This window comes from Pleurodeles waltl, chromosome 11 (genome assembly GCF_031143425.1).
Source record: "Pleurodeles waltl isolate 20211129_DDA chromosome 11, aPleWal1.hap1.20221129, whole genome shotgun sequence".
Lineage (NCBI taxonomy): Eukaryota > Metazoa > Chordata > Amphibia > Caudata > Salamandridae > Pleurodeles > Pleurodeles waltl.
The window spans coordinates 315,213,464-315,229,532 of record NC_090450.1 but is presented as its reverse complement, the minus strand read 5'-3'; the positions used below and the strand labels follow the sequence as shown (position 1 = coordinate 315,229,532).

Sequence of the window (16,069 nt, the reverse complement as noted above, 5' to 3'; positions counted from 1 at the left end):
CCATATACAATTCCTTGAGACCCTATGGGTGATTAGCTGCGCTTTACAAATAGTTGATTGATTGTTTTTTTGTAAACATAGAACAAAAACAACTTTAATTCAATAGTACACCATGAATCTCTAAAATGGAACTAGGGGAATTCATCTGTGTTTTAAAAAAATAAGTACCAAGGAAGAGCCTGACAGACAGGGCTGCATTGAAAGGGGAACTTGTGCACCTCAAAACCACTCTTTGAAATCTCCCCCACTTCAAAGGCATTTTTCGGTATTTAAACTGGGTCTCTAATCCCACCAACTCAGACACTTCTGGACATGCACCTGAATTATGTCAGAAGACCTGCTTGGTGGCCCAAAGGACTCTCTGGACTACTTTGCTGCAAAGGACTACTGCCCTGCTGTTGTTCTGCTGCCCTGCTGGCCCCTGACAGTGCTGGAAGAGCTCTGCCTTCCCCCCAAAGTGCTCTCCAAGTGCTTGAATTGAGCTTGCCTCCTATTCCGGGGTCTCAGGGACTACACAGACCTCCACCTCTAGCTTTGTGCTAGTACACCAACTTCAGTGACTTCAGAACAACTTCAGAACAACTTCAGCGACACTTCAGCCTGCTCCCGCTCCGCTGATCTCCCTGCACACAATGACCTCGACCTGCAATGCATGTCTGAGGTTGCTGAGACTCCACTGACGTCACACTGGGTCATCACGACCCGGCGAAGTCAACACATCATGTCCTGACGAACCAGAACCAGCTACCCTGCCGGGTCACAAAGAATCGATGCATTGCGGCGGACGATGCATCATATCTCCCTGCATTTGGACACAACCAATGCCGCACTTCCACCCTCTTTGCAATACGGAACTGACACCTCTCATGTCAGATGCCGTGAGGGACTGACGCCACACCGACTCCACTGACGTCTCTTTCTGACTCCGTGCGACATCCTTGTTATTCTTTTCAAAAGGTGCTGTACCTGGGGGACCATGTGACCGCGTGACGGGCACTGGTGGTGTTGGATTATTGGGAACGACTCTGTCAATGAGGCACTGATAGCCCCAGTTGCAGCAATTGTGTTTTCTAGGCGCTTTAGTTGGATTTAATCTTTAAAAAATCATAACTCTGCTTGTGAACATTAGATTTTCATTGTTCCAACAGTATTTAATTCAGATAAATATTATCCATTTTTCTAAACCTGTGTGGTGTGTTTTTGTGGTGTTTTCACTATGTTACTGTATGATTTATTGCACAAATACTTTATACATTGCCTTCTAAGTTAAGTCTGACTGCTCAGTACCAAGCTACCAGAGGATGGACACAAGATAATTTGGATTGTGTGTGACTTAACCTGACTAGAATTGTGGTCCCTACTTGGACAAGGGTGTACCTCTGCCTACTAGAGACCCAATTTCTAACACAGGTGTTTAAAGCCACAAGTTTAATGGCTGCCAAAAGAATGAAAACATGCATCTCATAATTCAGCCATTGTTGTCACTGTCTTGTATTTCTGTAGATAACATTTATTAAATAAATTAATTTGTTTTATGCCAATATAAAAACTGTGTGGGACGTTAACTTTTAAATTTCTTAATGATGGCAAACAAATATTAGCTGTCACATATGACGCTTCCTACTAAATGCACACCTTGAAACTACAACACTGAGAAAGCCAAATAGGAAGCCTGAAAACAGCTGCATTCGAGGATCCAAAACCTGACTAAAGCAGCCCCTGAGAGCGCTTTCCTTTGTTTTCTAATGCACATTATTAAATTGAGAAATTCAAAGGAGTTTCTCAAATGGCACAAATATCTCTTCTGCCCCCAAATGTACATTCACACATTTGGAGACAAGAGCAGGTGTGTTTAAAGATAGGCCACCCAAGTGACTGGGTCAGCGTGCTTAAGAAATGCTGCTTCGAGTTAGGTGACTGCCACCTCAGCACCCAGGGTTCCTTATGTTGGAGGGAAGAAAGGCTAGAACAGATAAAGCATCACTTCAGATGATTTAGAATTAGCCATTAAGTAATGAGCATTACACTGCTAACATGATTGCAAGGGAGTCCTTTGTATGATTGTAATTAGATACAGAGCCGAAGGGACAGCCTCTCTTCCACAGAGTTCTATACAAGCTGATATCAATAGAGAGGGAGTCACTGAGGAGACACCACCGGGCACCAGTCATCATCCTTACTAGAGGCTACAAGTGATTAACCCAAAATTCGTGGATGGTAACAGTTAGACTTTTTGCCTCTACTTCCCATGTTGTTTCTGTGTGCTGGACTCTTTTTTTGCTGTTTCGTTTGCTCTGGACACTTTTACCAGTGCTGAAAAGTGCTAAAGTGTAAGTGTTCCCTGTTTAAATTCTATAGTGTACATTGACTTTCCATGATTGGCATATTTGAATATTTGATTTACCAGTAAGTCCCTAGTAAAGTACTCTAGAGGTGCCCTGGGCCTGTCAATCAAATGCTACTAGTGGGCCTGCAGCACTGGTTGTGTCACCCACATTAGTAGCCCTGTAATCATGGCTCAAACCTGCCACTGCAGTGTCAGTGAGTGCAGTTTTAAACTGCCAATTCAACTTGGCAAGTGTACCCAATTGCCAGGCCTAAACCTTCCCTTTTTATACATTTAAGACACCCCTAAGGCAGGCCCTAGGTAGCCCCATGGGCAGGGTGCAGTGTATGTTAAAGGTGAGACATGTACTTATGTGTTTTACATGTCCTGACAGTGAAATACTGCCAAATTCCTTTTTCACTGTTGCAAAGCCTCTCTCCTAGGTGAAAATGGGGGCTGCCTTTAAATATGATCAAAGCGTAGATTCCCTTTGGGAGCAGATAGACATTTGGAGTTTGGGGTCTCTGAACTCACAATTTTAAAATACATCTTTTAGTGAAGTTGGTTTTTAGATTGTGTGTTTGAAAATGCCACTGTTAAAAAGTAGCATTTTCTTGCTTAAACCATTCTGGGGCTCTGCTTGTTTGTGGATTCCCTGTCTGGGTCAGTTTGACAGTTGGGCTGTTTGCACCCTCCTCTAGACAGTGACACAAAGGGAACTAGGGTATAGCCCGCATATCCTGATGGGCCACCTGGGCTGAAGGGAGTGGAGGAGTGGTCACTTACACTTGAAAGGGCTGTACCTGCCCTCACACAATGCAGTCTCCAACCCCTTGGTGTATGTCTAGGGCCTGGCCTGGGCAAGGTAGGATCTTGAAAACAACAGAGACTTTCCTTTGAAGTACGCCTACTTCAAAGGCAGAGAGGCGTATAAGAATAGCACCCAAAACCTCTGAAAAGGAAAGTACTTCTGAAACCAAGAAGAACCTCTGCCAAGGTGAAGGGCTGGAGAAGCTGGAGGAGGAGTACTTCCCCTTTGCCTGTGACTGTGTTTTGCTGGGTTGGCCTGCAATAGCTGCTTCTACCCGAGAAAGGACAAAGACTGACTTTTGTGTGACTTCCCACTGGTGAAGAATCTCCAAGGGCTTGAAACCGACCTTGCCTCCTGTTCTTGAAGTCTCAGGGACAGCAAAGTCTTCTCTCTGCCAGCACTTGGGCTTTCTGCTGAGAGTCCTGCCTGCTAACTGGTGCCCTAACCTGTCTCTGGGCCCTTAAAAGGTGCAGCTGGATGAAAAGGACAGAAATCCACTCAAAGACCACCGTGTGGGGAAACCACCCACCTACACACCACCCGCTCTGTAGCTGAAAAACAACACCCTGCCGGCCTTGCGGATAGAATCAGTGCTCCACCTGCATCCTGGCTTGGAGATCGATGCAACGTGGCTGGAGAAATGACGTGCAGCACCTGTAGCGGTTTCTGTTAATTACATAGCGCGGTTTCTTGACACTGTGAGACCAAAATTCGACACATCGCTACGTGTGGAAAATCAATGCAAAGCCTTCCCGGACCCGAGGTGCCTATCCGGGTTGATGCATCGCTCTATTGTTGGAGAGAAGAAACAACGCTCGCCAACCTGACCAGAGGAGGAATGACACACGCTCTCGCTTGTGAGTGAGAAATCAATGCATCGCTGGCCTTTTCCAATGCACACTCGCCTGTGCGGCTTTATTTTGCTGCTACTCAGGTATTTTTGTACGCTAACTAAGTTCTCACTGTTTTCTAAAGGATTTAAGACTCTTTTGCTTTTTAACTTCATAACTTGGCTTGTGTATGTTGGATTTTGGCATTTTTGTCTTGTTCTTGTTTTATTAAATATTATCTATTTTTCTAAACCTGCATTGTGTCATTTTGTAGTGTTTTCACTGAGTTACTGTGTGTGTTGGTACACATACTTTACACCTTGCTTCTGAAGTTAAGCCTGCTTGCTTGTGCCAAGCTACCAAGGGGGTAAACAGGGGTTAACTGAGTGTGATTCTACTTTACCCTGTCTAGAGAGTCCTTGCTTGGACAGGGGGTACCCTGACTGCCAACCAAAGATCCCATTTCTAACAGTAACTCTCGCGCTGAGCCTCCAGGCGGGGATGTAGGCGGTGAGGCGGTGGTAGAGGTAGTCTGGTCCGAAGTTGTGAAGTGCCTTGTTTGTGTGAGTCAATAGCTTGAAGGTGATGCGTTTATTGACCCGGAGCCAGAGGAGGTCTCTTAGGTGGGCAGAGATGTGGCAGTGGCAGGAGATGTCCAGGATGAGTCTGGCTGCTGTGTTCTAGATTCTCTGTAGTCCTGCTAGTAACTTCTTTGTGATGCCGGCATAGAATGCGTTGCCGTAGTCCAGTTTGCTGCTGACCGGGGTGTAGGTGACCGCCCTTCTAATCTCAGTGGAGATCCACTTCAAGATCTTTCGAAAGAGCTGCGAGGTGTGGAAGCAGGCAGAAGAGACAGCATTGACTTGATGTCTCATGGACAGCGTAGAGTCCAGGATGATTACCAGGTTGCGTGCGTGGTTGGTGGGGGTGGAGGGGTTTCCTAGGGCAGCAGGCCACCAGGAGTCGCCTAAGGTGGAGGGGGTGGAGCTGAGTATGAGGACCTCTGTCTTATTTGAGTTGAGCTTGAGGCAACTGGCTTCCATCCAGGCAGTGACTGCTCTCATACCATTGTGAAACTTTCTCTTAGCTGTTGATGGGTCATCAGTCAGGGAGAGGATCAGCTGGATGTCATCAGCATAGGAGACGATGTTTTGTCCATGCTGTCTGACGATCTTAGCGAGCAGGGCCATGTAGATGTTGAAGAGGGTCAGGCTTTTCTAGGATCCATGGGGTACTCCGCAGCATGTTTCTGTGGGTGCTGAAGTTATGTTGGGAGTCTGACAGTCTGGGTTCTTCCAGTCAGGAAGGATCAAATCCATTCCAGTGCTTTGCCTCGGATGCCGGTGTCGTGGAGTCTGGTGCAGAGAGTAGAGTTTGAGACTGTGTTGAACACAGTGGAGAGGTCCAGGAAGATGAGGGCAGCCATGTCTCCATGGTCCAGTATGGTTCAGATGTCATCTGTGGCCGCAAGGAAGGCTGTCTTGGTGCTGTGGTTGCTCCTGAATCCAGATTGTGAGGAGTCCAGAATGTGGTATGATTTGAGAAACTCCATCAGTTGCATGTTGATGACCTTTTCTGTTACGCTGGCTGGGAAGGGGAGCAGCGAGATGAGTCTGTAGTTTTTCATCTCCTTTCGGTTGGCAGAGGGTTTCTTCAAGAGCAGGTTGATTTCTGCCTGTTTCCAGTCGGATGGGAAGGTGGTGGCAGTTTCGATGGAGTGGTTGATAGTCCGACAGAGCTCTGGTGCGATGTGCTGTTAGCCGGGTTGAAGATGTGATGTGGGCACGGGTCAGAGAGTGCCCCTAAATGGATGGAATTCATGAGTTTCTGTGTGTCTTCTTTGGAGATAGGGGTCCAGAGGTTCAGGGTCTGCTGTGTGGGGTCCTTGGTGATGCTGGTGAGTGGTGGGGTGGGGTGGGTTTTGGTTCTTGAATCCTTCATGTATGTCCTGGATTTTCCAGTGAAAAAAGATGGCAATGCTCTTGCAAAGTTCTTACGGGGGGATGTCTGAGGTGTCTGATCCCGGGTTCGTGAATTCCTTGACTATGGTGAATAGCACCTTGCTGTTATGTGCGTTGGTGTTGATACATTCTTGAATGGCAGTTTTTTTGGCAACTCTGATGGGCTGGTGGTGCATGGTGACTGCGTCTTTGTAGGTTGTGCGATCTGTGGTTGCTTTTCTGTTCCTCAATATTTGTTCCGATCGTCTGCAGTTGCGTTTGGATTCTTGGTGTTCTGTTGTGAACCAGTTTGGTTTCCTCCTGTGCTGTTGTCCAGCATGTTTTCTGAGAGGAGCTGTGGTGTTTGTGCATTCTGTTATCTAGCGGTGCAAGTTGCGTGCTGAGTCATTTGCGTTTGTGGTGCCCGGTGCGGGTAGTGGCTGAGGGCATTGGCGAACTAGGCTTTGGTGACTTTGCTCCAGTTTCTGCCTGGGGCGTATGGGGCATGGTGTGTGCTGTGGTCTTCATAAAGGTGAAGAGGATACATCTCTGGTCGGTCCAATGGTGTTCGGAGTTGTGCAGCATGATGATGCTGTTTTTGACCAAGCAGATGGGTCAAGGATGTGGGCTGAGAGTGTGTGGGGTGATTGACAAGTTGCTTGAGACCGAGGGTGGCGAGTTTGTTTAGAAGGGATAAGGTGTTGCGGTCGTTGCGGTTTTCGAGCGGAAGTTATAGTTGCTGAGTAGGATGTCATTGGTGGAGGCGAGTGCATGGTGGGAGATGAGGTTGGTGAAGGTTTCGTTGAACTGGGGCCATGGTCCGGGTGGTCTGTAGATGAGCGTGCCACGAAGGCAGGTGTATAGGTTGATCTGGATTTGGAAGTGTAGGTGTTCGGTGGTGGTTGAGAGGCATAGGGTGTTCCTGTAGACTATGGTGCCTTCTCCTGGTCAATTGATTCTGTCTTTGAGGACAGTTTTGTAGCTGTCGGGTATGGTGGTGTCGATGTCCAGGGCTGACGTGGGGCCGATCAACAGCAGCAGCAACAGGTGGAGCTGCACCAAGGGGAGCTCGCAGATGCTGACCAGGCGGTCGGGGGATTCGCCCTCTCACTGCGCAGTGGCCACCATTAAGAAGGAGTGGGAGGTGGGAGTGTCTGGTCAGCTGGGAGGTGGGAGAGCGAGAAAGAGCTTTCCAGGGAGGTGGACAAGCCACAGGGGCAGCAACGGCAGGGATGGACCGCGGGGGAGGAAGAAGGGGCAAAAAATGGAAAACTCAATAAAGGAGAAAAAGGAGACTGGAAAAAAGATGACAGAAAGCAAAGGGACATGCACAGACAGGTGTGGATGGCCATTAGGCCACCAGGGATGAGGCGCAGGCAGGTGCCTGTTTGTAGAGGTGTGCCTCGAACTGAGAGTCAGACAGGCTCTCAGACTGATCAGCAACAACAGCTGGAGCTGGGCAGAGGGGAGCGAGTAAATGCTGACCAGGATGACTACCTTCACCAGCTCCCTGAACGCCCCACTCGTTGAGATGGCACTGGTTGCTCTGCTTGGCATCGATGAGCATCTGGGCACACTGGGATGCGGTTGAATGAATTGCTTACTGATTTATAGGAGGGACTGACTGTTGGAAGTGTCAGTGTACGAGAGGGGGCAGGAATGATGCTGACAGGGCATATCTTTCTAAATGATGGGCAGGGGAGGGAGTCTTGAGAGATGGTCATGCTGGACAACACTGTTCTCCATGTCCACGGTGGTGACAGCATGGTGGTATGGGTTAACCTATAAATGTCCAAGTAGAGTGGGGGGCACCAGACAGCACACTGCGCACAGAAGGGAGATGGGCATGAAAGGTGGACCGGTAGGGCGTTCGTGTAAAGAATGGGGCATGGTGCATCAGCCACCGGTGGGAATTCCATGTTCCAAACAGGGCACGAGTGAAGGGTGCTGGAGCTGATGAGCATTTGTGAAATGTGAGTTCTGTTGCCTGTTCTTATGCAGTAACAAGTCTTAATTACCACCTCCCCGTCAACCCCTACATGTCCATTGTTCAAATTATTCTTTCGATTAAAGTGCTAACAGCTTTCAAATTGCTGTACTTAGAGAAGCGTGGCCATCAGACTTGATGTGTTTGTGCAAATATTAATGCACACAAACTGTGTATTGAGCAGTAGCTTCCCTGTCTCTGCTGAGTCTGCGATTCATGCTGTACTTAAGAAGTCTTGACCATGTGAGTCTTCCGTAACTCTGCCATCAAAGGCCATACTCCGAGGTCTGTGTTCTCCCTGATGGGCACCTCTGTGGCCTAAGGGTAGAGGTGGGTGTCGGTAAACTCTGCCATGCTGCGGTTGATGGAATTTTTGCTTGGAACACAGAGTGGCACACTCTACGAATGCTGCTGGCAGAGTGGAGTTTACCACCCACCCCTATCCTTATATGCCACTGTAAAATGGTCCGAAATATCCAACCCTTTATTAATAAAAGTATAAAGAGGGCATAGTCCTTTCTGTTTGTACTGTTTAGAAATAAATATTGCTTGAGTATGCCCATTTTACCCCCATTTGAAGGGGCTGGTTCGCGAAATCATTGAAGAATATGGGTAGTAGTACTACAAGAGTGTCCGTTCACGTAACCTTTCATGGCTTTGTGAATTGACCTTCTAACTTCCATTCCTACCACCAGAGGCGGCTGGCTACTATATTGAGTGGAGGGTCGGGCAAATGGGTGGTGAGTGGGTGCAGAAAAAAATAACTTTAAAAAAAGTAAAAGAAAGGAAAAGGTACTAACCCTGTTTCCGGAGACACGTCCTCCACGTGCAGGTCCACTTCTTCTCCTCCTTATATCACCTCCAGGGCCCCAGCTAACTCACTAGAGCTAATCCTAGCACTGCTCTCATGCTGTTAACCAGCATGGGAGAAGCCCCAGGATTGGAGGGAGCGGCCTCTTTTGGCGCTCCTGAGGACACTGGAACCAAATGCTTTCTCTCAATCCAGCTGTCCTTGGACATCAGGGTTGAGAGGTAAAAAATGAGCATGTCAGGCTAAACTTCGGAAGACAGCTAGCAAAAATGGCATGCACACTTTTAAATTAGTGCACAGCCAGCCCAACACTACTGTCACTCTGCAGGCCCCGCCCGGTCATGACACTGGGTTCATGGCAGGTTGACGAAAAATAAAACGATAATAAATTATCTTCACTACTATTATATTTTTCGTCTCTGGGACATGTCTGGGGGCTTTTAAGCAGAGTGAGGCTCCTCCGGTTTAATGGAGGAGCCACCCCTGCGTAACACTAACCTTAAAGAACTGACTGCAGGCATGTATTTTGAACTTATATTATCTTCCTGATATTTCCTGTGTCAGTAGATACATTTCGAAAGTGGATCTTTCTAAGCAATCCTGCTCAATCTTCTTAATCGTACATGCTAACACATTTACGAAATTGTGTCTACTCCTATTTTGGGTCTCCTAGAAGTTAAATTAATTAATAAAAGTTAATAACTTGAAATCAATCGACACATAAGAATGAAAATGTGTGTGTGTTTTTTTGTGTGTGTGCCTGTTTTTTTTGCTTCACATCCAGTTTAGCATGATTTGGCCTTTTAGTTTTATGATGTTGAAAAAACGTTACCTGCTCGAAAAATAAGGGAGCGGCAACGTAAATGCACCAACCCTGGTATTGAAGTGCACATCTGCAGGCAAAACGCTTTCCCTCGCCATTCAAGAGAGCAAATCGATTACATGGGACGATCCACTGGCACATGCAGCAAGCTGTGATGTTTAGAAGAAAATATGAATTACATTTAAGCTCACCAGTGAGCGAAGAGTGCTGACCAAATCTCGGCCATGTATTTATAAATGTCTGTATTTTCTTTAAAACATGAGTCTGGCAAAACAGATAAATGTGTCTCAAATTCTTAGAAAGGGTTTGGAAAGGGAAAAATTATGAAAGCATGGGAGCTGTATCGTTCAGAAAGGACCCAAGACATTCACAAGTACGTCATGAACCTGCCATTGTTCCTTAAAAGACCAATATACGCAGGGCTCTAGATTTAATTATGGATAGGAATCTGTGCTTTGCAAAGATAAAAAAACAGAGGAGTGTCGATACCTTTTTCATCGATTGGGATATTTGCTGAAGGTCTGGTAGGGCGTGTCTGGTGGGGAGGAGCGTGTGGGGAGGCAGGTATTTAACAATATCAGCAATTTTATCTTCCTTGTAAAGCGCCCTGGTGCCATATTCGGTTCATATGTGTAAGGCGAAGTTAGTATTTTTTGCAGGTTTTTATAGCGCAAACTTGGCCCAATGTAATTAAATCACTTAACATGAGAAGCAAAAGTTTTGCGTGAAAGTACACTTTTTTGTTTCTATGGCACAGGGAAAGTGCCTGATTTGCGCAGAATGTAGACCCCAAATTATCAGCATAAAATCAGTGTATTGGCCGGATAACAACCAAACTGATGGATATGTAGCAGTTTCCTTAGGGTACATAAGTAAATACTCTGGAAAGACACCAAAACAGAGGGGTGGGGGGTTAAACACCTGCCAGTTTTAGGCCGTTTCTAATTGAAATAATAGATGTGCACTTCCAATCGACTTAATTGTTAACCTGTTCCTACTATTCCTCTGTGAGTGCTGTAAAACCTATGGATACCTAGATGGACGTTCATGAGAAGTTTACCCTCCCTCATAGTGCAATCCAAAACTGGATGAATTCAATACACAACCAATACGACGTACAGAATTGCAAAGTTACTGTATGCTAAAGCTGGGTAATTATGTTTATAATATAGCCAGTATGTTTCTAAATTGCCGACATCTGTGGTGCCGCACAACAAGTAATTCTAAATTAATGATAAAAATATCTTTATCCATTGCAGTCTTGCTGGGGTGCAATGTGTACAACTATCAGGATATGCCAAAGGTCATGGTTACAAAATAGGAGAGAGGTTTTTGGGAGATGGTAACCACGCCTGGAATGCTGTTTACCTGGACGGAAGATGGCACCTGCTAGACAGCACCTGGGGATCAGGTACTATCAGCGACGACTGCACCAAGTTTAAGTTTGAGTAAGTTTCTGTTTGTCTTCGGTATGCATGGCATATTTATTGATTTTTAATTTAAGAATCATAAGTTTCTACGTTGAGTTCACGTCTATGGCTCATGGTGCTGTAAATTAAACATCAGCAGGGTATTTATAGAGTTAGTTGAAGATTAATGAAAGGGGTACAATTGTCAGAATGAAAACAGATAAACTGATTAGGTCTTGGCCAAATTTTCACCAACATTATGTGAAATTATTGTATTTTGCAAAATATACGTGGCTGATATATTGTGAAAATTGAACGTGAGGACATACCCAGTGCCTATAAACAGTTGCGGCTCTCAGGAGGAAAAAGGGGTGGGGCGGCGTGTGGCAGGGAGGGACGAAAAAAAAAACCTTACCTTTCTCGCCAGCGCCGCACCATTCTGATCTGCTCCATTGGCTGCCAGAAGTTGCAGGCACAAGCTCCCAGCTTGCCCTGCAGCCAATCCTAATGCTGCAGGCAGCATGAAAGTAGCGTTAGGATTGGACGGAGTGCCGTGGCTGGGCGCCCGAGGCAAAGTGGAAGTCTCTGCTTGCTGCAAACATAGTTCATTATGGTTTTGTTGTAAAAGGTTTGCAGCTGCTGGTGGGGGGACAATGCTCTTCTGCCATAGCGGAGGAGCCGCCTCTGCCTATAAATGATTTAAGATATAGTCAGAAGGCTGGTTCGAACATCTTTCTAGGCTGAAGTTGACTCCCATTTTACTGCTCACACAAGTAATTTCTGATATATACCGCTAATTCCTCATCATGTGACTATCCTCAGGTCCCAGAATGGATTCTGAAAATTTAAAAGCAGTGCTCCTGCATGCCAGTAGATTGTGCTCTGCAACTCTGAGTTGAGGCCATTCTGCTCTGGAAGTGAAGAGCGGAGCCACACATAAGTGCCACCCATGAGCATTGATGTCAGTTCCTTTCTTTCTGCCCCTTCAGATGTGGATCAGGAGCTCTGCTCCTTCATTTCTTCACTCTGCGAAGATTTTTTCTTCTACATTTTTTCAGTGTGCAAGGGAACATGCCACCCCATAAAACTACAGGGTCTATTTCTCGTAGGGGCTTTCACACCCAATATCTGTGATGGATCCCCACAAGGTGTCCCTCGCTTGAGTTCAACACATGACTTTAAGGCCTTTGACAACTGCGTCCAGATGATTTCAGAAAAGATTGGTGCAGGGTCAATACTTATTTGCATATGGCTGGTTCAAACTGAGCTGGCATAGTGGGCAAATGAACAATGTGTTGGAATGCTTCCCAGAGTGATTGCCAATGGTTAGACTTATTGCAAAGTTTCCTCCCATCACAGTTTGGTGTGCTATATGAATCCAAAGGTCATCAAAGAGTGCAAAGCTTCTCAAGGCAAAGCACCCCAAGATCCCATAAAGGTAACCCTCCAGATGGAAGCAAGAGTGCAGACCCATTCCTTAAGTTGTTTCTGTGGCAGATCTTCTTTACATTTGACGTTTATTGATAAGTCCTAGAAAAAAACATAAGAAGCCCAAGAGGGACACAAACCCTTTCCACCACTCTCACTCTCCATCGTGCCTCAGAGTCTTACGCATGTTCTCTTCAGAAGCCGATTCCAACCTTGGTTCTGATGCACCCCGAGGTCCAGAGCCCATCTGTGATATCACAGCAGCCGAAGCCATTTGAGAGGCCATGTTGCACATCTTTAGCACCCTTCCGGCTCCCTCTGGTACATCTTTGGGCTCAATGGATCTGCAGGTCCTCCGCTCAGCACACGATCAGCAAATCCCTTCTCTGTGCTTTTTGTGCCACTTCAACATGCATTAGGTTGCACACTAACATCTGTGTTGACTTTGGGTATGGCAGCCAAATCTGTGCCAGTCCGTCAAATGCCAACACCAACATCAGTGTCACTGGCACCAAAGGAGGATCAACAACCCATTATGGTATCTGACTCTGAGCCTACTTTATATCAACCTCAACTTAGGCCATGCACAGATTTTGATGTGGTGCATCCAAGTCAATCCAGCGGACTCACAGTCAGTACAACAACATTTTGTCTTGTACTCCTACCAGAGCCAGCCATTTGGAGGGGACAATGGTGGGGGTAGGGAAGAGTTTTCCTCACCATGTGACGAAGGCAGTAGGTACATGAACTTACAGAATTCAAGAAGGCAGGGCACCTCACCTTATATTGGTTTGGTTTCTGCCCCTGGACCAGCAACAGAGGAAAGTACTACTGTGATTGGGGAACATATGAAGTCTATGAGCTCCACCTTCCTAATATGGTGACAAAAACTAATGTACTTACAGAGATCTTCAGTCTGACCAAGCAGTTACCAAACCTCTCCTGCCCTTCAATGGGGCCCTCACTGATGCATTATTGGGCAATTGGCCTAAACCATGCTCTGGCCACTTGGCTAATCGCCAAGGAACAAGTCACCATAGACCAGCTGAGGGGACCTGAATTTCTTAATCCAGCATCCAGTGCCTCAACCTTTGTTGCTATAGGTTGTGAAGGTCTCCACTGGTAGAGTGAACCCTACTACCGCCCAGTAATTTGCCTGACGGGGAGTCCAAACATATGGAAATTTTATGGCAAACAAATGTTATCCTCGGGCAGTTTTGCCTTGAGGTAGATCAGGGCCAGTGACCTCCTTGGACGTTACATTCATGCACTTTGGGACACGATCAGGGAGCTCTTATCAGCAGTCCCAGAAGACATACCACCTTATTTGGCCCAAAGCAATCAAAGCTGTGGCCAACTTTGACCTATGTATCACAGATTGTTTAGCAAGAGGGTCAATTGAATGAGTGTGGATATAAGGCTCCATGATTGGATTAGATCCACAAGCTTCTCAGGAGACATCCACATGTCTTTATTGTCCTTCAATGGTTCTGTCTGTTTGGTGAAAAGCCCTGGAGCAATTTAATGGCCTTTCAAGGTCAGGGCCGTGGGCCCATCAGACACAACCTGGCCATCGGGGGCAGCATACATCCCAATCACCCGCCCCTCCAGCCAAAACTGTGAAACCACTTTAGTGATCTCTTAGTGACCCTCAGGCACCTGGTAGGAGACAGGGTCAGCCATTTCCTTCAAGTGTGGCAAAACGTTACATCCGACAGGGGTGTCCTTCATTTTGTCCAATGGGGCTACGGCATGCGATTTCTTCTCGACCCACTACACCTGCCGGCTAAATGTGATCAGCATTCAATGGTCTAACTTTCCATTGTACACCATGAGGTGGACAAAGGCTCTTTTGGCCATAAAGAGACTTCCTTGTGCAGAGGAAGGCCTAATTTAGATATTTGCCCGCTCAATGGCTTCCAGGGCAAGGGCAAATTCAAGATTCTCATATGAGCATGATGGCCCAGGTTCTTTCTATCCTGGATCCCATAGATAGGATGGTGGTATTGGTCTCTTAGGACACTTATTTTGACATCCCCTTTCTACAGGCCCACAGGCACTACCTGTTGTTTAAAGTGGGCCATGGGCACTTTCAGTTTGCCATGCTCGCTTTTGGGTTCACCAATGCCCGTGCAGTGTTCACAAATGTCATGGTGGCAGCTGCTGCTCATCTTTGGAGGTCAGAGGTGCCAGTCTTTTCCTACCTCACTGAATGGCTGTCCCCAAGAATCAGTCAGGGACCACCTTCACACAATGACAAACCTCTTGACATTGTTGTAGTTCTCACTCAGCCTGCTGAAGTCACACCTGACTCCTTCACAAAGGCTCCCTTTCATTGGACCCAACATGGATATGACATGCTTTCAGGGGCTTGCCACCAGACTAACAAGTTCAGAAGTCCAGAACATTTGGGCTATGATCCTGATGCTTCGGCTTCTATCCTAGGTACCAGTGAAGATGGCTCTGAGGCATCTTTGCCTGCTCAATGACCATGCCAAATGGCACAGGTGGGCTCTGTAGTGGGATCAAAATTCTCAGTGGACCTAGCAGTAGGGGAACCTGTTGGATTCATCCAGGTATCAAAGGAGACTACAAAAGACCTGCAGTGGTGCCTGCCCAACCTCAGTTGGACCAGTGTCAGACCCCTCTCCCTACCCGAACCAAAGTTGATGGTGAAAATGGAATCATCACTACTGGGTTGAGGAGGCAATCTGGAAGAGGCAGATTCCCACCTTTACATAAATCTATTGGAACTGTAGGCAGTTTGCTTAGTATTGAAGGACTTCCTGCCGACCATCAGGGGAAAGGGTAGTCAGGTGCTCACTGACAAAACCACTGCTCTCTAGCACTGCAACAGGCAAGGTGGTTTGGAGGACTGTGGTCCTGTGCCAGGGCTCTGTACCTTTGGTACTGGCTGAATAGTCAGGGAATTTCCCAGGTTGTAACCTGGGATGACAAGCTCAGTCACCAATGCTTAGTGGATCACAAACAACAGTTCCACCTGGAGGTGGCACAGAGCATCTTCAAACAATGTGGAGAACTTTGGCTCGATCTCTTGCCCTCTGCTGAAAATGCACTTTGAACGCAGTTAACAGTTGTAGGCGTTCCCAAGATGGCTCAACCACATTCTGCATGCAGTAGGGCTCATGACGCCTGTGCTGTTTCCTGCCACTACTTCTCCTGCCTTAATTCTGAGGAGATCAGGAATGACTGGGACCAAATTATCCTACTGGCTCTGGATTGGGCCAGGAGATTGTGGATTTTTAGTCTTTGCATCTGTCCTCCAATCAGGCTGCCGCTTTGGGAGGATATTCTGTCACAGCAGCAGGCAGGGTGTTACACACGGACATGCACAACCTGCACCTGCATGCATGGAGATTGATCACTGACATGAGGATCAGTACAAACATTCACAAATCACTACTTCTTTGCCAGCCAGGTCTGCCAGGATGATTATCTTTTCTATTATGTTCTGCAGGACTTTGAATTTGGAGTCATTCCACATACACTCCACCTTGGGAAGTGCAGTATTGATACCTATTCACAAGGTGAGTGAATCTGGGGTTAGCAGTAGCCTTTAGAAGAGCATGTTACTTACTTTTGGTAGAGTTGTTCATGGTGGTGACTCTATCTAACCACAGACTCCTTGCCACCATCCCAACTCTTCATTCTGTGGAAAGGTATCCTTTCTGTTGGACCTGGCC

General features: G+C 46.8%; 1 protein-coding gene across 1 annotated transcript in view; it reads left to right on the top strand.

The window, feature by feature from the left end:
- LOC138265101 (kyphoscoliosis peptidase-like) overlaps positions 1-16,069 on the top strand; it is a 350,383-nt gene that overhangs the window by 101,886 nt on the left and 232,428 nt on the right. Inside the window, exon 5 of the mRNA XM_069212641.1 lies at positions 10,788-10,976. Within this exon, the coding sequence (XP_069068742.1) occupies positions 10,788-10,976 (189 nt within the window). The remainder of the gene's footprint in view (positions 1-10,787; positions 10,977-16,069) is intronic.